This window comes from Selaginella moellendorffii, unplaced genomic scaffold (assembly GCF_000143415.4).
Source record: "Selaginella moellendorffii unplaced genomic scaffold, v1.0 SELMOscaffold_30, whole genome shotgun sequence".
NCBI lineage: Eukaryota > Viridiplantae > Streptophyta > Lycopodiopsida > Selaginellales > Selaginellaceae > Selaginella > Selaginella moellendorffii.
The window spans coordinates 1747569-1772533 of NW_003314291.1; the positions used below are offsets into that span (position 1 = coordinate 1747569).

The 24965-nt window shown below is 51.2% G+C and overlaps 10 protein-coding genes across 15 annotated transcripts; 6 read left to right on the forward strand and 4 right to left on the reverse strand.

Annotated features, from left to right (window-relative positions):
- The first annotated feature begins 34 nt into the window (after positions 1–34).
- On the forward strand, positions 35–2661 carry LOC9648660 (protein OS-9 homolog). Of its 4 annotated transcripts, none has more exons than XM_024681269.1 (8): positions 793–1284; positions 1331–1401; positions 1461–1649; positions 1704–1793; positions 1858–1970; positions 2024–2090; positions 2147–2256; positions 2325–2661. In XM_024681269.1, exons 1-8 carry the CDS (start codon positions 1188–1190, stop codon positions 2494–2496), a joined length of 909 nt encoding a protein of 302 aa, XP_024537037.1. In that variant the 5' UTR covers positions 793–1187; the 3' UTR covers positions 2497–2661. The 4 variants fall into 4 exon arrangements, 2 of the variants coding, with proteins under 2 accessions (XP_024537037.1, XP_024537038.1); XM_024681270.1 differs by having other exon boundaries at positions 1344–1401; XR_002993091.1 differs by lacking the exons at positions 1858–1970; positions 2024–2090; positions 2147–2256; positions 2325–2661 and having other exon boundaries at positions 35–1284; positions 1344–1401; positions 1704–1736.
- On the reverse strand, positions 2631–6534 carry LOC9648661 (H(+)/Cl(-) exchange transporter 7). 2 transcript variants are annotated; one of them, XM_024681265.1, is made up of 22 exons: positions 6288–6534; positions 6183–6241; positions 6079–6131; positions 5881–6015; positions 5759–5833; positions 5667–5705; positions 5477–5617; positions 5376–5431; positions 5249–5327; positions 5138–5202; positions 5021–5069; positions 4831–4964; positions 4670–4777; positions 4517–4607; positions 4308–4454; positions 4201–4256; positions 4066–4147; positions 3881–4013; positions 3737–3831; positions 3236–3676; positions 3098–3186; positions 2631–3041 (listed from the first exon to the last, which is right to left on the reverse strand). In XM_024681265.1, the coding sequence occupies exons 1-22, from the start codon at positions 6524–6526 to the stop codon at positions 2879–2881; spliced, it is 2529 nt and encodes an 842-aa protein (XP_024537033.1). In that variant the 5' UTR covers positions 6527–6534; the 3' UTR covers positions 2631–2878. The 2 variants fall into 2 exon arrangements, with proteins under 2 accessions (XP_024537033.1, XP_024537032.1); XM_024681264.1 differs by having other exon boundaries at positions 5376–5617.
- On the forward strand, positions 6534–8375 carry LOC9649005 (mitogen-activated protein kinase 4b). 2 transcript variants are annotated; one of them, XR_002993090.1, is made up of 7 exons: positions 6534–6925; positions 7020–7149; positions 7208–7345; positions 7418–7654; positions 7717–7750; positions 7818–8001; positions 8057–8375. XR_002993090.1 is itself a non-coding variant. In XM_002976290.2 (6 exons), the coding sequence occupies exons 1-6, from the start codon at positions 6747–6749 to the stop codon at positions 8233–8235; spliced, it is 1143 nt and encodes a 380-aa protein (XP_002976336.2). In that variant the 5' UTR covers positions 6534–6746; the 3' UTR covers positions 8236–8375. The 2 variants fall into 2 exon arrangements, 1 of the variants encoding a protein (XP_002976336.2); XM_002976290.2 differs by having other exon boundaries at positions 7418–7750.
- A 61-nt stretch (positions 8376–8436) lies between these two features.
- On the forward strand, positions 8437–8994 carry LOC112348536. Its single transcript, XM_024681272.1, has 2 exons — positions 8437–8681; positions 8748–8994. Exons 1-2 carry the CDS (start codon positions 8466–8468, stop codon positions 8958–8960), a joined length of 429 nt encoding a protein of 142 aa, XP_024537040.1. The 5' UTR covers positions 8437–8465; the 3' UTR covers positions 8961–8994.
- On the reverse strand, positions 8917–10578 carry LOC9648662. The gene is made up of 8 exons (XM_024681267.1): positions 10437–10578; positions 10319–10387; positions 10039–10242; positions 9912–9977; positions 9757–9852; positions 9369–9692; positions 9237–9323; positions 8917–9183 (listed from the first exon to the last, which is right to left on the reverse strand). The coding sequence occupies exons 1-8, from the start codon at positions 10545–10547 to the stop codon at positions 9070–9072; spliced, it is 1071 nt and encodes a 356-aa protein (XP_024537035.1). The 5' UTR covers positions 10548–10578; the 3' UTR covers positions 8917–9069.
- Positions 10579–10656: 78 nt separating this feature from the next.
- Positions 10657–11599, forward strand: LOC9649006 (probable rRNA-processing protein EBP2 homolog). Its single transcript, XM_002976291.2, has one exon. It carries the CDS (start codon positions 10672–10674, stop codon positions 11455–11457), a length of 786 nt encoding a protein of 261 aa, XP_002976337.1. The 5' UTR covers positions 10657–10671; the 3' UTR covers positions 11458–11599.
- Positions 11600–11726: 127 nt separating this feature from the next.
- LOC112348535 lies at positions 11727–12931 on the reverse strand. The gene is made up of 2 exons (XM_024681271.1): positions 12485–12931; positions 11727–12426 (listed from the first exon to the last, which is right to left on the reverse strand). The coding sequence occupies exons 1-2, from the start codon at positions 12919–12921 to the stop codon at positions 12423–12425; spliced, it is 441 nt and encodes a 146-aa protein (XP_024537039.1). The 5' UTR covers positions 12922–12931; the 3' UTR covers positions 11727–12422.
- Positions 12932–13772: 841 nt separating this feature from the next.
- On the reverse strand, positions 13773–15315 carry LOC9648663 (piRNA biogenesis protein EXD1). The gene is made up of 9 exons (XM_024681268.1): positions 15115–15315; positions 14934–15065; positions 14809–14859; positions 14663–14759; positions 14568–14614; positions 14294–14510; positions 14107–14233; positions 14012–14054; positions 13773–13949 (listed from the first exon to the last, which is right to left on the reverse strand). The coding sequence occupies exons 1-9, from the start codon at positions 15298–15300 to the stop codon at positions 13881–13883; spliced, it is 969 nt and encodes a 322-aa protein (XP_024537036.1). The 5' UTR covers positions 15301–15315; the 3' UTR covers positions 13773–13880.
- A 13-nt stretch (positions 15316–15328) lies between these two features.
- LOC9649007 (acyl carrier protein 1, mitochondrial) lies at positions 15329–15818 on the forward strand. The gene is made up of 2 exons (XM_002976292.2): positions 15329–15496; positions 15554–15818. The coding sequence occupies exons 1-2, from the start codon at positions 15350–15352 to the stop codon at positions 15749–15751; spliced, it is 345 nt and encodes a 114-aa protein (XP_002976338.1). The 5' UTR covers positions 15329–15349; the 3' UTR covers positions 15752–15818.
- A 12-nt stretch (positions 15819–15830) lies between these two features.
- LOC9648664 (intraflagellar transport protein 122 homolog) lies at positions 15831–20453 on the forward strand. Its single transcript, XM_024681263.1, has 21 exons — positions 15831–15988; positions 16045–16128; positions 16180–16277; positions 16345–16416; positions 16474–16554; positions 16604–16699; positions 16756–16881; positions 16936–17028; positions 17084–17236; positions 17283–17366; positions 17417–17620; positions 17675–17755; positions 17805–18005; positions 18060–18260; positions 18312–18569; positions 18621–18914; positions 18977–19095; positions 19144–19354; positions 19404–19701; positions 19751–20001; positions 20059–20453. Exons 1-21 carry the CDS (start codon positions 15853–15855, stop codon positions 20410–20412), a joined length of 3495 nt encoding a protein of 1164 aa, XP_024537031.1. The 5' UTR covers positions 15831–15852; the 3' UTR covers positions 20413–20453.
- Positions 20454–24965: the final 4512 nt, after the last annotated feature.

Consider the following 24965-nt stretch of genomic DNA (forward strand, 5'->3'; position numbering starts at 1 on the left):
CCTAAGCATCCCGGCTTTGCACTTAATTGGCACTTTAGTTTGCGCTTAAGTGCCCGAAAATGCTCACGCGCGGAGCATGGCAAGCTAGCTAGCTTATTACGCCTCTGTGACCCCAGCGGAGAGAAGAGAGCGACCTTCCCTACACTACTTAGGTACAATGTCTCCGTTTTTTCGTAAACAAGAAGAAGACGACGACGAGGACGTGGAGAATATTCCTTGGAAGAGGTAGGGCTGCGCGGCCATGGCGGCTCATGAGGGAGGGTGGAGCAAGGTGGTGTATGGCGGAATGCAGGGGGGCTTCCCGGACAATTACACCGACTCGTCGTTTCTCGAGGACATGGTGATGAACGCGAATGTGGTACGGCGGGATCTGTGGACCACGGTGCTGGATTCAGTGGGAGTGGCGCAGCACCTGTGTGTGGTTGCCATCATCGCCAGTGTGTGGGCTTACACCCTCTGCCAACGCCTCACCGCCGCCGCGCTCCTCTCTCTCGACGCGCTGCTCCTGGCGCTTGGCCTGTGCATCTGGCTCCTCACCACTCTCCACCACCACCGCCTCCGCCGCCACACCACCACCACGACGCTCCGCCACCTCCTCTACTTCGTCGCCGGCCTCTACGTCATGACCCCAGTCTTCCACACCCTCACCACCTCCATCAGCTCCGATTCAATCTGGGCCTGCACCATCTGCCTCTTGCTCCTCCACCTCTTCCTCCACGACTACTCGTGCTGCTCCACCACCTCCGCCACCTCCACCTCCGTCGTCGCCAGCGTCTCCCTCCACGCCTCCATCCTCGCCTCGGTCCTCATTGCCTCGCGCCTGCCGTCCACACCCCTCGTCTTTGCCACCATGCTCTTCTCTCTTCAGTTCTTCCTGCTCTTCCCTCCTCTCAGCTGCTCCGTCAAGCGGGCGTCCGTGAAGCTGCACCTCGTCCTCTCCTCCCTGCTGCTGCTCGCCGCGCTCGTCCTCCTGCTGCCCCTCAGCGTCCCCGCCTGCCTGCTGCTGGCCGCTGCGTTGCTCGTCATCACCTTGGTGTGCCCGCTCTGGCTGCTCCGGATCCACGAGTACAAGTTCGAGATCAACGGGCCGTGGGACGAGGCCAAGCTCTGCTTCCGCATTGACGACGATGACGCACGCAACTTATAGGTGGACGATTATAGGGCCCAGCTAGGGTAAACTGGAGCAAATGGCGGCATCGCGGTGGGCGACATGGGCGTGGACGGCCGCTCTCCTCCTGGCTGGCGCCTTTGCCGACTCAAATCGCTTGCTTCCTGTGAATTCAGGTACCTCAGCTCGCCACTTCATCTGCTTCATATATATATATCTCAGGCGCCGTTCCCAGCTTTCAGGACCCCAAGTACAAGCTCCAATTCCATGAGCTGCAAGATCCATACAGCCCGGTTTGTTCCCTTTTTGATCTTGCGCTGCCAACCCCCGATTCATCTCCTTCTCTTGACAGGAGGATCCGGACACGGAGATGGTTCGCATGACGGACAGAGATGGCAGAAAGTTTGAGTGCTTTCTACCCAAGAAACCAGAGGCTTCCCCACTCGACGGGGCCAACGAGACGGAAGCGACGCTGGCCGAGATCTCGAGGAGGACGCCGGAAGAGCTGCTGGATGTTCTCAAAGACAGGTGCTTCCACAGGGTAAAATCTTAAAGCGTCATGTTGCATCTTGCCTACATGCATATTTTTCACCAGCACGAGGGATGGTGGACCTACGAGCTGTGCTACCACGGTAAGTTCCGGCAGGTGCACTTTGAGACATCCAAGAAGGACAAGAAGAGCCAGGTTATTAGCAAGAGTCCTTTCTCAGCAATTTCCGGTCGCTCTATCTAATCTTCCCAGTCTACAGGAAGCTCAGGAATTTGTTTTGGGCGTGTATGATGCCGAAGCGACCGCTCGGCTTCACTCATCCACCCCAGTTTTGATTCAAAAGGATCCACGCTCGCAAACTGCTGCACTCAAGTGAGCACTGCTCTGTTTCGTCCCAGAGAAACTAACCTCTCGCCGCGTCCTAGGTACTTCGCACATATGTACGTGAATGGTACCAAGTGCGATCTTACGGGTGCTCCAAGGGAGACAGAAGTAAGAGACGATCCTACCAATTGATGTACACCGCTAAGCAGCCAGTGTTCTGGCAGGTCCGATTTGTATGTGCAGACTCCGGGATGTTACTAATCAGCTCCATCAAAGAATCTCCCACGTGCAAGTACACTGTGATTTTTCAGGCCCCCATGCTCTGCAAGCACCCGTAAGCGTCAACCCTCTGCTCTCCAGCTGAGCTTGGTACTGACCGATCTTTTTCTTGGCGTCTGTCAGACTGTTTCAGGAAGAGCGTCAGCCGTGGCTGGTGGTCAATTGCAACTCGGTTTCCAATGACGAGTATGAAATCAATCGCGAGCAGCAGCGGCCAGCAGCATCCGAAGAGGTGAGCAGCGGCAATATTGAGATGCTACCTCCGTCCACTACAAGCAGCATGGATGAGAGCTAGGATAGTGTGGTGCCGACAAAGGTCTTTGCCTTCGGCTCTAGCAGTCTATCGATACTCGTAGGTAAGCACAGCAGAGTCGATCCAAGCTGTTCGTGTAAGTGGGGATGGAACGCTCCGATTTAGAGAACATTAAAGACCTGATAATATACTTTATTTTCTCTTTTCCTTGGTTCTCTTATAGAACTAGCCATCGCATTTGGGAGAATCCCACATCCATATCCTCTCCATTATTTGCCAGCTTTTCCTACAAGGTTTTTTCTTCTTATTCGGAGAGGTGCTATAGGAAGAATCGTTGCTGAGATCTCTGAACGCTCCAACTGTAAACTGTGTGACAAGGTATATACAAACTTCTTTTGTTTGGTAGATGGCCGCCTCCCTCCGTCTATGGGAGGTTGAAGAGCTTGTTTCTATTCTTGCTCGTTTCGCTGGTGCTAGCCTCTGCTACCAAGCTCCTGATGTCTGAGTCCCAGTGCTGCAGAGATTTCTTCTGAAAGCCTTGCTTCTGGGCCATCGCAATGTCTTTCCGTGTTATGATCCCAATTACCCTGTGTATAATGCACGTCACCACGGATACAACAAGGCAAAGGTAATGACAGGAAACCTGTTGTGAGAGTCTGTCACACACAGGTGACGAAGCCCCAGGGTTCTAAATATGACATAGACACGCTGAGCCGAGCATTCCCGACGAACCTGCACACACGACGTGGTTTGTCAGTGCCACCCAGACGAGAAAGCTTACCGTTAGAGGTGCCCGATTCATAAAAGGTCTCAAATCCAGTGCTACAACTTTCTTTGTCTTCTTGTCTGGAGCCATGTCCGCCTCGGCCAGATTTCTCTTTCTTGCCAGCTCTGCTTCAATCCTAGCGACCTCCGGAGGCCGGGATGACAAAAACCTCCGGTGAGGATGATGGTAGTGGTGGTAAGCACGCATTGAATGTTCCAGGATGAGCATCTGCTTGGGAATCGGCTTCTCGTACAAGGAAAATCTGTGCTGCTGCCTGGAGGAATCGACTTCCGAGAAAAGGCCTTCCTCAAGGAGGAGGAGAAGCTGGTGCCTTAACACGAGACCCACGAATTTCTCGCCTGCTCCAGAATTTTCCGCGCTCGTGTGTCTCAGCACCGGAAAGCCATTGTGCCTAGTGTTGCGAAGAACTTCAAGCACCTCCCGCACAGGAACTACCTGAGTATCAATTTCAAGACGGGATCAAGAACTCCAGCAACCCGAACTTCGCCTGCATACCTCCTGGAAACATATGACATTGGGCGACATAATATCCGATGCAGTCAAGGCTGCCAGTTGGTGCGGAGGCTCGCTGTGCATGAAGTAGACTCCACCTTAAAATAAGGTGTCACACTAGAAATAATTGTCGCACCAGCCGCTTACCAAGGCGTTCCAAGTCGGCTTCGTAGGCGCCAGCGTGATATATGTGGTGTGCAACCCAGTTTGAGACGACTATGGCCACAATAATCGGCAGGATGAAATCGATGCCACCCGTTCCCTCGACCATGATTACTACCTGCAATTTATTTCGGCTGTTTGACTTCTAAAAGTTCAGAATGTAAATGTACCAAAGATATGGAAGCCCGGAACACCCCTCCCAGCATTGCAGTTGATCCCACGATCGCATGAAGTCCTGGTTGTATATTTTCACTGCAAAAGACTCCATGAGATTTATGTGGAAAAATAAGTAATAACCAGCCTACCCTGGAAAAATTGCCTGAAAAATTGTTCCCATGCATGCTCCGAAGGATGCTCCAGCCTGACATTTGCAGCTTGGAAGTCAAGGAAAAGAAAACAAGGAGGTGCTTACGAGCATGGAGGGCATGAAAATGCCACCAGGAGTGGCTGTTCCATACGCAATAATAAACAAGAAAAGTACTGATCCGGTATGAATCGCCAGGTCTGCTGTTGGAAACTGATGCTTTACTCCTTGCATGTTATATAGCTGTTGCATGCTCTGAAATGACAAACACAACTTGCCATAAGTAGGACCTAGCGCCTAGCGCTTAAGCCGAATACCTTTCGAGGAAGAGAGAATAGTAGTGTAGCCAGATCATTGTATTCACCTTTGGAGCACTTGTATCGTAGCCAATACTTTTCGTCCATTTTCCTGAAGTTTGCAAGCATCTAGTTATTAGTTACAAACATCCTTCAGGGTAACTAAGTACATACCCGTCAGGGAGAGGACCCTCGGGAACTTGTAAGCACGACCCCAGAGCAAGAGGAAGCAAGTACATTACCGCCACGGATATGACGGTGATACCGCAAACCTCCAAAAGTCTTTAAAAAGAAACCAAACAATCGTTTATGGATAATGAGCGCTGATATATCACCTTGAAAACTTTCGTGTTGCTGCAGGTCTTAAACGATCAACCCTGTCATGAACAATATTTACAAACGCGCCCAGGACACCAGCAAAAACGCTCGTAACCGCGAACAGTGGTAAGTCTCTGATTCGAAAGCCAGGCTGCCGATGAGAAGATTAAAGTGTAAGAGAAAGGATATGCGCCCAGCAACTAGTACCTTAAGCTGACGAAACGCCATGCTGCCAGGCAAAGCCATTGAAAACTGCCTGAAGTGGGGGGAGGGGGGTAAATTGCACAAAAATTTTAAAAAGGAAAAGAAAAAAAAAGGACTTACCATTCATTGATTGATGCCAGTACCATTGTTGCGCAGGTACAACAAAGAAGTGATCTCCACATCACCTAAAGTTTGAAACAGCGCCATGAGTAAAGACGGTCCATAGTTTACCTTCTTAGACCAAAAACTCGAAGCTTCTTCTAAAGAATACAATACCCCGCCAATCGGCGCACCAAAAGCTGCGGCTAAGCTGGAAATAAATAGATAAATAAGTTTGGCGTATCAAACTTAAGCTTACCCGGCTGCAGCACCGGCTGAAATAAACTCTCGACGATCTTTGTCGTTGTAGAAGTCCTGTGAGAGATTCAGCCAACGGATTCTAGGCACGGATGCACTTACAAAGTTCGTGGCTTTTGCATTCCAGCACGATCGCGAGCTTTTGGTGCTGGCATCTTTGTCCGACGGCAGTGATCCGTGCATCCAAGTCATTGCTGAAGCGATCGCAGCTCCAATGTGAACCATTGGAGCTTCCTGGCCGACCTGCACAAACGTGTCGAGTTAGAAAGCAATGAATCATTTTGAATCCTACCAACAGGCCAGACGAGATACTACAGATTGTTCCAATAATCTGACACGAGCTGATCAGCATGTTGAATAACAAGAAGCGATCAACAGGGTTACTTTTGTGATAAGTGTGCTAAGCTTGAAAAAATCGGGGATATCGTTCCCATTGAGATAAGCCATGACAAGAGTTACCTGCGTCACATCACCCGTGAGCTGAGAGACGTATGTGAGCAGCTTACCCCTCCACCAGCAGCTGGAGGAGCCCAAAACAGAACAAGGCAGCTGGAGATGAGGATCAGGAGAACGCTGAAACCCGCAAATCCAAGGAAGGACAGAATGAGGCTCCCCTCCACTGTTTTCTGAGCAAATGATTTCTGGCGGCCATGGAAAAGAAACGACAACAGGTGAGAGCTACGAGTGCAGTCGCGAGTGTTAACCTTCTCCGTGACTAGGAACTCCTGAGACGATTCGATCACGTACGCGATCAAGCCTGAAATCATGGCAAGTTGAGGTATGGCATTCGATTCGTCCACACACATACCCACGAGAACGCCGATGCAAATCGTGATGCTCCACTTGGCCAACGTCGCCCCCGTGTAGCTGTGCTGCTGAGATAAGACAATAAGACGAGAGGGGGTTTCTTTACCCGTAGAGGCGCCGATTTTGCTTGATCGTGGTTGTCTTGGCGTGGACGACGCTAAAGACTGGATCGTAGTCGAGGCTCTCGATCCCCAGCTCATTGTTCAAGGTCTCGGGCAGGGCGGTGGCGGCAGCAGCTGCAGCACCAGGAGGGGAAGGATCGAGTGCCTCCGGATCCCATGAGCTCGCGTCCGACTCACCCGTGAGCAGGGGCGCTCTGATCTCCTCCTCCTCCTCCTCCGCCATAGCCACTTGCACCCTAAGTCCGCGAGCGCATATTCGCGTTTTTTTAAAGCCATGTCAAAGGGGGTTTAAAGTGGCCAATAAGAAGTGTCGTGTTGGGTTGGGGGCAAAGGCGCAACAGTGGTGAGACTGACTGTGGAGTGGAGCGGAGCGGAGGAAATGGGGGGGAGGGGTTTTTAGGGTTCCTGGAGACACGCGCACGCCCAGGCCAAGGAAGCAGGGTATGCAGCAGAGCGAAGCCATGGAGGCAGCTGCTGCTGCCGCCGAAGGTAACTTCACCGGAGTGCTGGTTCACAGCGGCCGCTATGTGCAATACAACATCTTCGGGAACCTGTTCGAGGTCACGGCCAAGTACGTGCCCCCGATTCGACCCATCGGCCGTGGCGCCTACGGCATTGTGTGGTGAGTGTGCTCCTTCCTCCGTCTCCCAATTGGGGTCGATTTGCCCCTTGCCTGCTCTCAAAGCTCGCCGTCTCATACCAAGTTTCACGCACAGCTCTGCAGTGAACAGCGAGACCAACGAAGAAGTTGCTATCAAGAAAATCGGCAATGCCTTCGACAACAGGATCGATGCCAAGCGCACATTGCGCGAGATCAAGCTGTTGCGGCACATGGATCACGAGAATGTATGTATGCTGCCTTCGCTCATTCATTTCGCCAACATCGCTGCCTCGTGGGTTTCAGATTGTTGCCATCCGAGATATAATCAGGCCTCCCTCCAAGGACGAGTTCAACGACGTGTATATCGTGTACGAGCTCATGGACACGGATCTACACCAGATCATCCGCTCCAACCAGCAGCTCACGGACGACCACTGTCAGGTTCCTCCCTTGTGTTTTCCCCTCGCTCTTGCTACCTAGGCTTGACGGACGTGGTGTGGCTTGCGGGCGCAGTATTTCCTGTACCAGCTGCTGCGGGGCCTCAAGTACGTGCACTCTGCAAACGTTCTCCACCGGGACCTCAAGCCCAGCAATCTGCTCCTCAACGCCAACTGCGACCTGAAAATCTGCGACTTTGGGCTGGCCCGGACCACATCGGAGACCGACTACATGACAGAGTACGTTGTCACCCGCTGGTACAGGGCGCCGGAGCTGCTTCTAAACTGCTCCGAGTATACCGCGGCGATTGATGTATGGTCTGTTGGATGTATATTTATGGAGCTTTTGAACCGAGAACCATTGTTTCCTGGCAGAGATTACGTGCAGCAGCTGCGTCTCATCACCGAGGTAATGCCACACCCGTCCCCTGCTTGTTTGCTCCCCCCATCTCTCACGTGCCATGCGTTTTGCACAGCTGATTGGATCCCCAGAGGACGCCGACCTGGGATTCTTGAGGAACGACAACGCGCGGAGATATGTCCGCCAGCTGCAACGGTACCCCAGGCAATCCTTTGCGCACAGGTTTCCTAACGTGCCCCCGCTCGCCGTCGATCTCGTGGAGAGGATGCTCGTGTTCAATCCGCAGAACCGAATCTCAGGTAAGCTCCGCTGCTGGCATGTGTAAAGCTCTTGATATACTACTGCCTGCCACAGTGACAGAAGCTCTTGCCCATCCATACCTCACAAACCTTCACGACGTCAACGACGAGCCGAGCTGCCACGGACCCTTCGATTTTGATTTCGAGCAGCCCACATTCTCCGAAGACAACATCAAGGAGCTCATCTACGAGGAGTCCTTGACATTCACCACGGCGGACATGGTGACGGAATGACTTCCATGGTTGGAGCATCATAGCTAGGGGAAGGGTAGAAACCATTTTCTTGTGTCCCGGTGGCGGCTGGCTGGCTGGCTGTATATTGGATGTCATGTATGCTATGTTAGTGATCACAATAATAAAGAGAGACAAGGGAACTTGCAAGGGTTTTAGGTCAAGAGCTGCTCCGGCCGATGGGGGGATGTGGTAGCTAGCTGCGCATTCCTTTTGGCGACGGGAGGCACTGGATGGCGCTTCCAGGCTTCTTTCGGAAGGTGCTCAACCACTTGGGATTCAAGAAGGAGGGCGAAGATGGGAGGAGGCGAGATGGATTTAGCAGGGGGGGAGGGGGCGGAGGAGGAGGAGGATTCAGCACCAGGATGGCGATGCCAGCCCCCGGGAGCACAAGTGACGGAGGAGGCCCAGTGGTGTCGCAATGCAATTATGGCAATGGTGGAGTCCAGGTTCGTTTCGCTCTCCCTACCTGGGACTTAATCTCGAGTGGATGAAAATAAAGACATGTAACGCAGGGACTGAGGTGGTATTCGCAGCTCCTCCGAGCGGACGAGGACGGAGACGTTGCTCAGGAGTTTCTGCAAGAATCACGCGATCACAGGAAGCGGTTGAGACTGGAACTAGTCGACACGCGCACAAAACCGGTCAAGCTCAAGGGACCTTTGTGTGCTCTCGACGGGAGTGTACATCAGTTTGTGGAATTAGCTGGAGAAATCTACTGGGCCTGAGTCGGGGAGACGATTCATATGTCCCCTCTCCCTCTCTCTCTCTCTCTCTCTCTCTCTCTCTCTCTCTCGTCTTCAGTCACGTTACTAGAGCTAGACAACAGAGACTGGATCAGCAGTCGTATTCCCCAGGCCCCGGCAGTGTCTCGTACACCCTCTTGAATCGCTTGGCGCCGCTGAAGGAGTAGCTCGGAGGCGACACCTTCTTCGAGTTTGGCTGTTGGCCCTGCATGCAGCCGCGGCAAGTCAGTCAGTGTGGAGTTTGGGTATAGCCCTCACCAAGGATGATATGAGCTTGATATTCACAGCCGGTCCTGGTGACTCCAAGCCGACGTTGCCTCTCTCGTGCTCCACAGATATGAAAATCTGACAAAAGCTGTCACCAGGTGATTGTTAGTTATCTCCACTTACCTTCTCCCGCTGTTCTCGTCGGGAGTGTGTGAAAGAGATGACAGGTTGATTGAGCCTGCTCGACTGGGGCTGCTTCCCGATTGCGGCCACACTTTTATACTCTCCTGCTCCGGGCGTCGCTGTGATTGCCGAGATCTTGCCATGCTGCCACGGTGAATAATTCATGAATAACAACGACAACTCTTGTTCTTTACCGACCTTGAAGCGCTTGTCCATGGGGAACTTGATGTGTGGAGCGTTCCTGTTCTCCGAGTGCATCTGGTCACCAATGGATGACCTCAGGTCACACACCACCGGTCCTGGGGACTCTATTCCGTACAAGCTCTTTGTTGACAAACAAAGCACGCTCTCAGAGTTGTGAGCTTTCAGGGTTGCAGGCTCGTTTTACCTTGTTGAAGTCTTGACTCAGGTACACTTTCTGCTGCTGCTTCCTTGTCGCGGAACCGATGACTGCCTTCTCCGGCGACTTTTGGTACGAGAGCACCTGCACGTAACACCAAGTGGCTTCCGTGAGCCAGACCATACTGACCCGCAGCAGCTCACCTGGTCTCCGAAAGACGATGCCTTTTCGTAAGCTCCGGGCCCGGGTGCGTCTCCTCCTTTGAACTTCTAAAGCATTCAAGAGCGAGGATCCGAAACTCTTTTGTGTTGGTTCAAAGCGAGCATTTACCGTGAAGCGTCTTGCCAAGGGGAACGCAACTTCTGCGGGGTTCTGGTAGTCCGACTTGACTTGCTTCCCGATGGAGGGAACTAGCTCGTATGCAGGCCCTGTCTCCACAAATGCAATCATGAGATGATGAGCTGTCGGCATGCATGATTTCATACCTGGGCTCAGCCCCGGAGTCAGTTTTGAAATCTCGGCATCGATGTAGAGCTGCCATGTGACCATGACCATGACAAGGGAAATGTTTGAGAGTGGGTGATGTTGGTTATGGAAGAGTGCGCCCAACCTTCTCCATTCCAATGCGACATCCTCGCCCAAATCGCACCGATGGCTCTGTGAGCCTGGAGGAAAGAATCTGCAGAGAGAGCACACACGTTAACGCAGGGTGTGTAGCTGTTGGCCACCTGAGGTCCAAATGTGGACTTTGTAAATCGACGCCTGGCCACGGGGGGCTTGATGTCAATAACGGGGGGCTGCTCGCCTGCCAAGACGCTGGGTCCCTTGCTGCCCCCCATTCCATGCTTCACATTCAGCTTCGCATGACTTGCCGACGACCAATCGCCTGCTTCGCCTGGGCGTTAGGGCTAATGTGGATAGTGCCTAGGGAATATCCCGCCGGCCGAAGCTAGGGTTAGGGCAATGGCGGAGCACGAGGAGGAGGAGGAGGAGGAGGAGCAGCCGCTGGAGGAGGCCCGCAGGGATGCAGTGTACGATGTGGATGGGCTGCGCGATAAGCTGGAAGACATTGCGTGGGATGGCGAGGTAGGGTGGATCCATTCCTTGTCCGTGTCCGTGCCCATGGACGAGGGCGGCGTCAGTGTGGAGGACGACCTGGCCCGAGAGATGTGCTTCTATACGCAGGCGCTGGAGGGCGCCCGCGAGGCGTATAGCCAGCTGCAGGAGCTGGGCGCTCCGTTTCTCCGCCCCAGCGACTACTACGCGGAGATGGTCAAGTCGGACACTCACATGCTCAAGGTCAAGGACCGGCTGCTGAGCGACAAGAAGCAGATCGAGGAGGAGCAGGAGAGGCGCAAGGCGCGGGAGGCCAAGAAGTATGCCAAGGAGGTGCAGGCCGAGAAGATGAAGGAGCGGGCCAGGCAGAAGAAGCACGACTTTGAGAGCGTGAAAAAGTGGCGAAAGATGCGCAAGGACAGCGACTTCACGCAAGGGGAGGACGACTTTCCTGTGGATGCTCCAGATGCCAAGCCAAAACGCAACGCGGCTGCTCCATGGGACAGGTCCGGAGGGAAGAAGCTCGCTGGTCACAAGAGCAAGAGCAGGCAGCAGAGGGATGCCAAGTTCGGCTATGGTGGTCGCAAGGGCCTGAGCAAGAAGAACACGGCCGACTCCGCAGCAGGTGGGTTGAAGCGATCTGCTAGGCCAAGCTCAGGTCCGCAGAGCTTCAAGAAGCAGAGGCGCAAGTAGTAGTAGTAACCAGTGAATGTTTCTTAGCAGGCACAACTTGTTGCTCATGCTCATGCTTTGGTGTGGTGGCCATGGGCGGTGACGAGCGCATAATAACTTGTCCCTGCCTTGAGCAGCTCCTGGTGTCGGCCGCTCTCCACTATACGCCTGCTGTCCATGCCAAATATACAATCTTGGACGCTCGACAGCCGGTGCACAGCGCTGAGGGCGTCGCTGCTGGCGATGCCGTCGGACTCGGCATCCTGGCCTCGTCATCATGCCTCGCGCAATGGCAAATCCTCTGCCGCTGCCCACCGGACATCGGACACCCCCCTACGCCAATCTGAGTGTCGTAGCGCTGATGAAGTCGTGCGCGTTTGCCAGAGTTGCAGCCTCCACCACCTCCCCTCCCAAACAGAATGTTGTCCCGAATAGACACTCCAAACAGGGGCGCCTCCTGCCGCTCTCCAGCTCCACGGAACCAACCATGACTTGCTCCGGCCGCTCCCCTCGTGGATGGTCACTCTCAATCTCGGCCGCCGGCAGATAGTGGCAAGCATCCATTCCAGTGCGGCCCCTCCCCTCGTCAACTCGGGGATTATCCGAAGCTGATCACCGTGTTAGTGAGAACCGTGATGGCTCTTAACACGGGCTCGAACGTGCCGCGCTTCACCAGCCCGATCCCAAACCACATGACCATGGCCCGTGTGGCACTCCCTGCACCACGGACCGCTTGGTGCAGCCGCTGCTTGAGTGCTTTCATGCATGCCCAGCGACGCAACGGTGCGGATGCTGGATGCAGCTTCTGCAGCAATCTGGTTGGCGCTCTGATGTCTTATGTCTCCAACCAGTCCCTTGCTCCGGAACGCTTGCTGCAAGGGGCTCAGGCTCTGCACAAACAAACTGTAAGTATCGCTCAGCATGCCCCTCACCGCTGTTGTATTGGCTGACAGGCGTGCTGTGAGCGCCGGGCCGCTGTTCGCAACCTACCTGCAGGAGCTCATGTCAACAAGGACATACATGCTGCCTTTCACACACAAACACACACCTCGAAACGCTACTTCCTGGAGCCTGCGGCTGATTATAACGCCTGACCGGTGCCCAAGGAAGTACTGCAGCACGGTGCTGGCCAGGCTCCCAAGCCCAAAATCCATTCAGAGCAGGTTGGGGTGCAACTTTCGGGAGGGCAGAAACAAAGGCTGAGGGCCATCCAGCCATCCTTTTGTTAGACGAGGCCACCAGTGCTCTTGACACAGGGTCGGAGCTCTTGGTACACAAGGCGCTGGACAGTGCTATGCAGGGAGTGAAAACAAGTGTCATAGTCGCCCATCGTCTCTCCACCACAAGATCTTCGTCCTCCACCAGGCGCGTCTTGTAGAAAGCGGAACACACGATTAGCAGCTCTGACTCAGCGTACAGCTCTCTTGTGCAAAGCTTGAAACAGTCGCCCGTATCAGAGCTTCTTCTAAGCACTAATGTGAGCATGACGAGGCGTGTCACCAGGGCAAGACGTGGAGTTGAGCACTCTTGGGAAGCATGGGAGCTTGTGTCTCAGGCCTGGTCACGGCACTCTTTACCCACATCGTCATTCTTTTCGTCGGGCATGAGGAAGAAGACGCAAACACGCCTGCTGATGCCTGCGCTGACAAGGTGGTATAGACAGCCATGTACACACCTCCAGCGCCCAGCAGCAACGTAAGCCCACCAGTCGCCAGAGAGATGCTTATCCCCGTCACCAAGCTGCTCACACAAGCAGAGGACAAGAGCAGAACTAGCTCCCCAAGCCGAATACTTTCTCTCCCATGGCGTCGTGAATGAGGAGGGTGTCAGTGGAGGTGGCTGTGATCACGTCGCCACTCGTCACGCATTGGTCGAAATATCCCACCTCCTGGCTCAGGCAGCTCAGACGTTATCTTCTCCCAGCATGTTGTCTCTAGATAAGGATTCAAAGTCTCGGCATCGGAATGCTTAGAAATGTTACCGGTAGTCACGACGATCCCACCACACATGTAGCCGAACCCGAAGAGGCAGCCATTTTATTTTCACAGAAAGTATCCATCTATAAAAGCTAGGTCATATGCTCTTTTTTTTCTGGTCCTTCATTAACACTATATGAATGGATTTTTGTTCATTTTTATAATTTTTAATTTTGTTTAACAGTTATTTACTCCACTTTTTTGAGGAAGCAGCTGCACCCAGCCAATTGACCTTGCCGTCGCGAGGCCCCTTTCCTGTCTTGGCTGCGCATCTCGTATTTATTACTGTGGCGAGAGCGAGTCGACACACGAATATACTTGTTTCTGTTTGTCATTTGGCGCCGAAGGGATCGCAGCATAGTCGGAAATAAGACGCCTTACATAAAACAAGTACCAGCGTCCTTATTCACTAAGCGTGCGTACCTTGTACGAGCTTCTGGTTGTGTACAACCTTATTGCGCTCGGGAGCTACACAACTTTGCCTCTGAGAATCGCTTCCGCTTTTCGGACTTCTTTCAGGGGCCCAATCACAAAAACCTGCATGCATGGACGTTCCTCTCCATCAATAAAAAAAAAAACCAGCAGACAGCTGAGCTTGCCTTGTCGGGAGGACCTTTGGTGCCACCTATGAAAATATTGGCCCTGGATGTACACGAGCGCCTATCATAACTGGCAGCACAAGAAGGCTACGTACCTGCATGATTCCTTGATGGCAACAATGGACGCTCCTTTCCTACCGATGATGCGCCCCATTCGACCTTTTGGAACATCTACGACTGCTAGCACCTCCTCCGGATCCTCATGGCGAGCGGCAAGCTCCTCTGACAAGGCAAGCAACATGACTGAAAGCTTCGACACTGGTAGCAATCGCACGCACGTACCTGGTATAGCAGGAAGAGCAGGCCAGTTGGCAAACCCGTCATCCTCGCCACAGAAGCACCGGCAAAAGAGCGAGCTCCTGATGGACAGCTCCCACGCAGAGAAGGCGTCTAGCCTCTGCACCATGTTCCGGTGGATCCGAAGGAGAAAACGAACGTCATCCGCGGCAGCACGCTTCATCATGTTCGTTAGCGGCCTGTGCGTCCAAAACTCAGGATCCTGGCCAGCACATTTTCATAAGCGCAAGACAAGGTTGCGGAAGCAGCACGAGGATACCTTTCTCAACAAGCTCCGCACCTCATCTTTCTCGTCATATGCAACACCTACTTCCCAGAGGTTGGCTTCTTTTTCCAAGACAGGTTACCTCTTACCGCAATACTTGGCATCTGCCAGCAGGTCCACAAATGAGATGCAGTCGTCTGGGATCCACTGCCTTCCTTGCTGCAGCTCAATCAGCGAGTGTGCGATCTACAAAGCCATGAGATGCACCAGGCAAGCAACAAGAGCAGCCGCTCACTTGAGTGTCGAAGACGTTGTTGAGCTTGATTCCATGCTGGAAGTACAATGCCTGTTGTTGTTCAAAGGGTGGTGGTGAGGGAGGCAGATACTCAGTGGACTCAGGGGGGGAGGCACACACTCTACCTCACTGTCGCGCTTGCAGTCGTGCACGACTTTGGTAACGTGTGGAGATTCGAGAGCAGGCTTGCAGGCTTGCATTAGCGCGTCCCCACCTTGGACTGCATCCACCAGGTAGATCGCATCCTGGAACGCGAGCTGCGGAGAAGAGCGATTCACAAGACGTAGCGATATCATGTGCGCTTACCTGCATAATGCACAGGCGGCCATGACGGGCGAGGTCGACGCCCTCGCAGTCGAGGCCAATGGCGAGGGCGTGGGCGGCATTGGGCTCCACAAAGCAGCGGGGCAACTGCAGCGGCAGCGTGACAAGGTGCACGGGCATCTCCTGCTCGGGGAGGTGCGCCGCGGCGGCCGCGACCCCGTCCCCCATTGGAGACAGGACTGTGCCCTAGGCTAGGTAGCTAGGGTTTTGGTTGGGGATGAGGAGGGCGGTTTGCGCGGCGGCCAGGCTTGGTGCCACTGTGCGCAGCTTTGCCACCGGCAAGGAGGCGTACGCCAGCCGCGAGGAGGTGACCAATCGAGTGCTCAACGTGGTGAAGAACTTCCCCAAGGTGAACATCCTCAAGGTGAGTTGTCATGTGTGGGAGGGAAACAAGGGGCTCACTCACGGCTTCTCCTTGCAGCTCTCGCCAACATCGCACTTCCAAAAGGACCTGGGGCTGGACAGCCTGGATGCTGTCGAAGTGGTGATGGCCCTCGAGGATGAATTCAAGATCGAGATCCCGGACAGCGACTCGGACAAGATCGTCTCCTGCGCCGATGCCATCGAGTACATCGCAACTCGGCCATCCAAGAAAGAGTCCCTCATCCATCACTTTTGAGATTGTAGCAAATGCAGATTAGGGGTTCGATTCCCCGAGAAGCAACATCATCTTCTGCTTTACTTTCTTGATGCGTCCCTCTACTACGCCCTAGCGTTGCGATGCGAGTCGTGGTTGCGTGGGCAGATCACGCGGTAAGTCGTCCTCCAGCTGCCCGCCCACCGCTCTCACTTGCAATGCAGCCGGAGCACCTGCAAGCACCGAAGGCCGTCTGCTACGACTTGGCATTCAGGCCTGGTACCCACATACTAGCTACTATGCATAACTTGCTAACTCATGACCACGCCCCGTAGATGGAAGCCAGCTTATTGCTGCAGTGGGTAGCCGAGTCCTCATGTATGATGCAGCAACCGGCGACCTTTTGCATTCGCTCAAAGGTGGAAGGATGGACAAATCTCTCTTTATAATGTATGTTGCCACCCTTGCAGGCCACAAAGGTGCGGTCTACTGCCTTGCCTACTCTCGTGATGGGAAACGCTTTGCTTCGGGGGGTGCTGACAAGACCATCATCGTGTGGACCTACAAGGCACGAGGCGCTGCTGCACAGCTCCTCCTCCTCACCTGTGGATGGTGTGTGTGTGTGTGTGTCACAGGCCGAAGGCATTCTCAAATACAGCCACGCCCACTCCATTCAGTGCCTTGCATATAACCCAGTCACCCAACAGGTGGGACGTCTGGACGCAAAAGCCCTGCCTGCTTGATTGAATTCCATTTGCGTGAAGCTTGCGAGTGGGACGGCCAGCGATTTCGGGATTTGGTCCCCTGAACAAAAGTCAGTCTTGAAACACACAACCGTGTCCAAGGTTGGTTTGGGTGGCTGAAAACGCTACTGACATCACATATGAATGTCAGGTGCTTTGTGCGTCCTGGACCAAGGATGGCCAGATCCTGGCTCTTGGCATGTTCACTGGCCACGTCTACCTCTGTGACAGATTCGGAAACGAACAAGTGAGCGGCTGTGCGGGATTGGATTCATCCATATTCACAAATGTTTGTCCCACCAGGCCATGATCGAAAAGTCTTCTCCAGTTTGGTCCCTGCAGTGGAACGTCCACAACAGAGCCTCTGATACCCTAGCAGTGGCCTGCTGGGATGGCACACTCACATTCTTCAACATATCAGGCAAGCAGGTTTGCTTCGCTGGGTTTTTTGAAAAAGCATGCGTCTACCTGTGGTCTTGCCAGTTTGGGAGATGCACAGACTTGGGCTTCGATCCCTGCAGCATCTCGTACACGTGTGATGGCAGGTATCTCTGCGTTGCTGGCTCTGGTCGAAAGGTGATGAGCTCCACTGGCTGCCCTTTCCGTCGACTACCCTGCCCTCCACTTGCAGGTAGAGCTTCTGTCCAACGAAGGCATCCAACTTACCACGATATGTGAGACGAGCGATTGGGTTTGGGCCGTTCGCTCTCACCCCAAGGCAGACTACGTTGCGGTGGGATGCAATGATGGGAGCATCTCTATGTTGCAGCTGGTGTTTTCAATGGTAATGCCATGTCCGAGTAAGGTCTTATATGTCTTGTATGCCTCAGGTTCACAGCTTATACCAAGAAAGGTACGCATACAGAGACGCACTGACCAGTGTCGTTGTCCAGAACCTCATCTCCAAAGAAAAGGTTTAGCCTTCATCCCTCAACCCTTTGCTCACAACATTGTGCAATGCCAGGTCCGTATCAAGTGTCACGACTACGTGAAGAGAATTGCAGTTTATCAAGACAACCTGGCAATACAGATGCCTACCAAAATCATTGTGTATCAATTGCATGGAAGTGGCTTTGCTGCATCTGACTATCAAGTTCTCGCAAAGCTTAACGGACGGATGGAATGCAACCTACTGGTACTTACGTCACGCCACTTCATTCTGTGCCACGTAAGACTTGTCTCTAACCTTTCCTTCTCTTGCTGAGATGGCTTCGGATGGCAGGAAACGGAGCTGCAGCTTTATTCCTTGTCTGGGACGAAAGAACGTGAATGGTTTCTTGATTCCTCAATTCGCTATATCAAGGTGAGCTCTCTTTTTCTTGTTGTCCCCTTTTATGGTCCGACAAGTACAGGTTTGTGGAGGACCGGTAGGAGGAGAAGGTTTGCTTGTTGGGACGAAGGCTGGACAGGTTGTACGGCTGTGGATAAACAATGCCTTTGCAGTGAATTTGTACAGTCACAAAAATCCGGTCCGTTGCCTAGATCTATCTGCCAGCGGTTCTCGCCTTGCTATTGTTGATGAGATGTCAAACCTGGTCGTCTACGATCTCCAGGTACCGGTCAAAGGTTTACGTTCTGCTGCTTCATGCCTTTTATCCCTTCCTCAGAGTAGGACAGTTTGTTACGAGGAAACATCCGCAAGCTCAGTGGCCTGGAACACAAAGCTGGACTCGATGCTTTGCTACTCTGGCAATGGCATGCTGAGCATCAAAACGGCAGACTTTCCAGTGCATCGGCAGAAGCTGCAGGGCAATGTTGTTGGCTTTCAGGGGTCAAGAATGTTTAGCCTTCAGAACTTTACAATGCAGGTAAGGGAAATTCGTTTCTCCTTCAAATCTTCGGCAAATGTTGTTGGGTAGACTGTGGACGTTCCTCAATCAACAAGTATGCGGCAGTATTTGCGGACAGGGGACTATCAGAACGCGTACCGTGTGGCTTGTATCGGAGTCACAGAGATGGACTGGCGGGAACTTGCACTTGAAGCTATGAAGGGTCAGGACTGGAAAGTAGCTCGGGCTGGCTTTATGCGTCTCAGAGACGTTCCTTTTCTCGATCTCCTAAGCCACGCAGCTGACTATCAACCTTGTCATCTTGCAGCTTGCAGATATGCGTTCCAGGTTTCTTTGCTGTTCTTATCTTCGTGGCTGTGGCTAACCTTGCCTAGCCAGGGAGATTTTGAAGCCGCTGCTCAAGCTTACTGTGAATCTGGAGAAGTTGACAAAGCAATGGAAATGTATGCCGATTTACGGATGTTTGAAAAAGCTAAAGCACTAGCCGAATGCATCCAAAACAAGGACCAGAACAACAAAGCGAACGTGAGAGACATAATTCAAAGGCAAGCCGAATGGACTGAAGAGACAAACGACCACAACACCGCAGTTGACATGTACATCATTGCGGGCCAACCTCAGAAGGCTCTGAGTATTCTTGCTGCTCATGGTCCAGCACTCAAGCTTATTGAGGTAAGTTAATGTGTTCCGCCCGTTCCTTAAAGGAGGCTGCTGAAAGATGCTCTTGATTTCAGGTTTCACGAAGGCTTAACAAGTCGGATATACAGGAACTTAAACAGTGTGCATCACTAATGCACAAACATGGGTTGTATACCCATGCTTTGGAGACATATACTAAGCTCTCTGATTTTCGGTGGGTGTTACACATTCTGTCTCTCTTTTAACTTACCTTGCAGGTCAGATCGACTTTGCTGCTCCATATAGAGCTTGAGCAATGGGAGGAAGCATTTACAGTGAAGAAACTTCACCCCGAGCTTCAAGAAGATGTGAATCTACCATATGCACAATGGCTAATCAGCAGAGACCGATTTGAGGACGCCCATTTGGTCTACAGACAAGCCGGGCGGCCTGATCTGTCAGAACGTCTGTTTGCTCAGCTCATTGAAAACGCTGTAAGTCCTTTTCTTCCCTCACATGTCACTTGTTGTCGACTGCGTCCAGGTGAAAGAAAAGAGGTTCAAAGATGCTGCACATAGTTCGTGGTTACTGGGTATAGAAAAGCTGCAGGTCGATGGAAAATCTGAGGACGAAGACCATAGACGACTGCGGCTGTGTGCAGACATATATTATGCTTACTCCTATATAGACCAGTCCATCAGCGAACCATTCAGAACAACCTTACCGGAGACGCTCATTGGCACTGCACGCTTCGTCCTTGCCCGAATTCCAAGGAACTCCATTGCAGGGGTTTCCGTCGCCAACATTTTGGTTACACTTGCCCGGCATGGGGAACAACTAGGTGGGCAATTCGTTTATTCACGCCCCTCTTATCGGTTGGTCTCGGGCAGGTGAACACGACGTTGCAAAGGAAGCATACGAGCATTTGCGGCGCTTGAGGGTGCCCTCAAGCTGGGCAGACAAGCTGGAGGCTGCCACTTTAGCTTCCAGAGCTCGCGCTTTTGTCAGGACCATCGGCCCTTCCGTTTGTTTCTTATGCTCTGGGACATCTCCCTTCGTCTCCTACTTTGAAACCGACTCGTGCGCCAAATGCCGTCAGCCCAAGTTCTGGTCTTTCTCGACTTTCCGGCAGCTTCCTGTGGTAAGGTTCGGAAAGTATGGAGTTTATTGAGGCGCGCATCGTTTTGTCACGTGCCAGGTTCAAGTCTTCCTAAAGGATGGCATCACACATCAACGGGCACTGGAACTGTTGCAGCGCTACAACGAGTCTGATGTGCATGGAACAAACGTGGAGTACTTGGGCCTGCAGCACAACCTCCATACTGGACGAGTTTATATGGATGACAAAACGCTGTCTAAGCTGCAGGCCTCGCAGTTTTTCGCAGTCGTGCCAACTGGAGGTGCCACCATTCAAGCTCGCTACTTCATAAGTCTGGAACCTTCACTGTCACTATTTCAGTGCCCATCGTGCGAGCACTTTTTTGAGTTGGAAGAGTGGGACTTCACCGTCCTCAGGCATGGCTGCTGTGCGTTTTGCCGAAATGCTATGTAAAAAGGGAATATTCTAGAACCGCAAGGGCTTTCTTTTCTTTCCTTGTTCGTGCTTCCCGGGGGCCTCTAATTTCCTTCACTTGCGTAGGCCCTCATGACCGAAAAAAGCTTCTTGTTGTTGTGCGATGCGACATGGTCAAGCTTCAAGACATCATTCGGGATCAAGACTATATGATGTACATGGAGCGTGCAAACAGACTAGGTCTCGTTGATGAGGTTGCCAGTTTGGAGGAGGAGATGATCTTGAAAAGGTGTCAGGTATCTGAATGGCTAGCTCAGGTAATCCAAACATGGGATGCGGACAGACCGGCACTAGAAAAGCGTATAGAAGATGCGAGGAAAATTGGATTGGATGAGGTCGCCATGAAAACGGAGGCTGCCATATCAGCAAGGGAGAATGTAGTCGCACGGAGCATAGAGGTAGCCATTGACAAAGAGTTACACAGCGCGTTTGAGCAGTGGCTACAAAATGCACAAAGAATGGGTATGGACGATCTTGTCAGGAAGTCTAGCGTTGCTTTCAAAGCGAGAATGAAAAGTATTGAGCTGCAACTTCTGCAAAAGGCAACATCTGGCACAAAAGAAGAGTTTATTGCTATGTCTGAAAGAGCTCATTCCCTAGGCTTAACTGCAGCAGTGAACCGTTCCAGAAGAATAGTATATAAAAGGGTTTCTGGGCTCTTCAGTGTTGCTGGACATGCTCAGCAAACAAATGCTGAACAGTGGAATTCGCTACAAGAACGAGCAGACGCCCTGGGCATCAGTCGCGAAGTATTGGATCATATAGCAGGACACTGCGATAAACGAAGTTTGGAGACGATAGATCATGATAGACCAGCTACAGTGACGCATGAGCCGGCTGTGGTTGAAGCTAATGTACCATTGTGGTCAATGATGCAGAATTGGACAGAAATAAATCAAGTAAGGAAGAGGTGGCAGAGAAGCATGGAAATTTCTGAACAGGCGCAAGTAGCCATAAATGCGTCTCCCATCAAAATGAGGGCCATGGATACACGGATTATTTCTGCAAGTCCAAGGCAGCAAGGCGTCGATTACGAGAGTGAGTGTGATGAAAAGCATGATTCTGAACCATTACGATCTGAGAGCAGCAAAGAAATGGACATGGACGCAATTTTGTGCATGCCTTTGATTCTTACCCGACACACCATCGAGCAAAAGCTGGGCTGTTCTCCAAATAACCTACAGTGGGTGACAAAACTGGACTTGAGCCATGAAGGTCTTACTTCCCTCGGAGATGGGGTGATATCTGAATGGTGTCCCAGGATAATAGCTCTTACTTGTGATATGAATCGTCTAACCACACTGAAGGATGCTTTTCTTGGGTGTGAGCAGCAGGTAGAGCATGTTTCGGCACGAAACAACTTCATATCGGATCTTTCGGGCTTGCAGAGCTTATGTAGTTTAGAAAGTCTTCACCTCGATGGGAATAATCTTATTAGTCTTGGTCCTTGGTGCCAGAAGACTCAAGAGGTGACGGTTAATTATAATTACTGTGTGAAGCTCAAAGAGCTCACCCTGAGCTGCAACAGAATAGCCAAAATATCAAAGATGGGAGTCTTTTGTCCGTGTCTTCAAGTTTTAGACCTTGCATCAAACCACCTCGTCACCATGGGTACAGCATTGACTGGGCTAAACCAGCTACGAGTACTAGATGTTGGACAGAACAGGCTCAAAGGCCCGAGTCTGTGGGACGCATTGAGAAACTGTCCTCTCCTTATTTCGCTTGTAGCCTCAAGAAATCGGCTTACAGATCTCCCATCTTTTGCGGGAAGTGTCCTCTTGCGTGAACTGTGGCTTAACGGTAACGCTATTCGAAAGTTGTCTTCTGTGGCTTGGATGCCAAACTTACAAAGGTTATACCTTCAAGATAATTCGATTGACACGGTTGAGCCTCTATGGGGCTGCCCAGCACTGGAGGTACCTCTAATTCCTAGTGAACATAGACACCTTTGACCTCCAACTGTCTTGGCTGCAGGTGCTTGACTTGTCGTTCAATTCAATATCTGATTTGACTCAGTTGCGTCAACTTGCGTGCTTTATACATTTGCGGTCTTTGCAGCTGAATGACAATCCTGTTTCTGAGCACGTGGAGTATGTGGATACTGTTCTAAACGCTGTGCCTTGGTTGATCGAGCTTGACAATGAGGCAGTAGGAGAAAGCACTAAAAGCGAGGTCGTCAAAACGATTTTTCTAAACGTAATGCGTGTTATTGGGATGCAATATCTTCATGAAAAAGCTGCACGAAATGAAATAATTTCCTCAGTATGCGAAAAGCCGGATGAGATTCAAATGGTGGTGATCAAGTGCACAACTCAGAATCAATCCTATCAGTGGTTCCAGCATCCGACTGCGATTTCTGGGCACAACCAGGATTTGGAGCATCATACTCTTCCCTTAGATACGTTCCGAAACGGCTCAGCTTGTTGGATTATCCTGCGGGCAGCAGTGCTCGAAGCTCTTCAGTACGACAGTATAAGATCTACCCTGGCAGCTTCGGGATTGGAACATGTTAATGAGAAAGGCCTCTGCTTATCCACCGACATGCGAGCAAAGCTGGACGTGCTATGTAGCTTACAGATGTGTTCGAAGCAGAGGGAAAAGCTTTTACTTGCAAGCAAGGATTTTTCAGCTGAAAGAGATGACTATGTCAATACAAGAAAAAATGACTTGGAAATTTGCTTGGAGGAACACGTCAGCTTTCAAAACACCTCGTGGGCAGCTTTGACAAGAAAGAATGAGGCTACTAATGCCATACAAGCTCTATGGAAAGGAAGGACAATGCAAAAAAAAATTGCGTTATTGAATCGCCATAAAACAAAAGAATCCTTTATTAAGCTGCAGGCTCTTTGGAGAGGGTATTCATTTCGCAAAAAATTAAAAGGAGCAATTGCAAGCTCCAAGTACATCGACAACGACACTTTTGACTACGGCCTTGTTGACGAAGAGCATTTCTTTGTTGATGATAACCAATTCGGGTGTTCAAAAGTAAGTCCATTCAATTTGTGCTGTCACTTTACAAGGACATTTCCGATTGGTCAGGATATAATCGTTGGCTCAGCATCTTCTGGTCAATTGCAGGACGTAGATTGCTTACTCCGGTGTCTCCTTAATAGGAGCAATCGAACTGAATCTAAGGTAAGAATGCCATTGATTCTGTAGCATGACTTGCATGGTATCAGCTTGGCGACGAACCGGAGATAAAGAACGAACTGGCACAGATAGCTGATGAATGGTGCGTAACTCTCCCGGTTGATACTTGTTTTCAACTTGTACAATGCACAGGGGATTTAAAAGCGCAACAACTATCAAACAGTTCATGAAAGCTTGTAGAAAGGTGAAAAGACCAGCTAAAATATTAAAATCATTCATACACGGTATGGCATTATTTTTCATCCTTTGGAAGATTACGTTTGCAATGGTACAGATCCACAAAAACGATTACTGTTATCTAAAATCAATGCAGGAGTTTCAAGTGAAAGAAAAAGATTGCCAAGTAAGTGTTGGAGCTGCCATGACTAAGTTTATGGTGTGTTTTTGGTAGATATAAAGAAAAAACTTCGCAAGTCTTCCCATGACAATGAGGATGTAATAAGTCGCTCACATCTCACGCGGCCGAAAGATGTTTTAAAGCCCAGTGTGTATTGCTTTGTCGACAAAATGGTTTGATGCGAATATTCTTCCGAAGTGCATATGGGGTTTTGAATCTCCCGCCATATGACATGCCCTAATCCGGAGTCAGGGGTTTTGGAAAGGTAGCTTCATTTTGGCGGCGGTCTGACCTTGTTAGAGTTCATTCAAGATGAATAACAATCTTTTGACGGAAAGGGCGATTAGAGATGTTTTTGAGGTGACGAGCTACATTACTTTTGGTAGCGAAGATGCACCACTGCAATATGGACTTAAGGCTCGTAAGTGTCATCACTATGTTTGAACGATCAACTTGTTGTCTATGATGCAGCACTCCGGTCTGCAATCACGGGCAAACATATGGTTACAAATCCGGCAAAGAAGGGAAAAACAGTAGATGTCTACTTTCAAAAAGAGCATCCGTGGGTGTCTGATGTAAGTCTGGAAGACGAACCGCATAAACACTATAATTATTTGTAACAGTTACCTGGAAATCTCAGGGAGACCCCTACAAAGACCGCATGGGATACCGAGAGCTTCAACCTGAGAAATATAAAGGCTTCTTATCTTCAGACTTTACAAAGAGGGATGAGTTTAGCAATACAATGCGCACCAATCAATATCGGGAAATGCTTGAGGTGAACTGGACTTTTCTATTTCAATACAGCATATAATGACTCGCTTGATAACAGGTTGATAATAAACACAGCAAAAAGACCTTGGCTGCAATGACAGAGCAGATTGCTGAACTGGCTGATGGAAAAGAAGAGAAGCGAGTTCCAACGCGGGTATAGAGTTTTTTTTTTTTTTTTTTTTGTTTTGTTTCTCCTTTCTATACTTTTGGTTGTGAAACAGTTTGAAGGGCCAAAGTATTTGTATGATATTGGAAACCCAGGCCTGGCAGT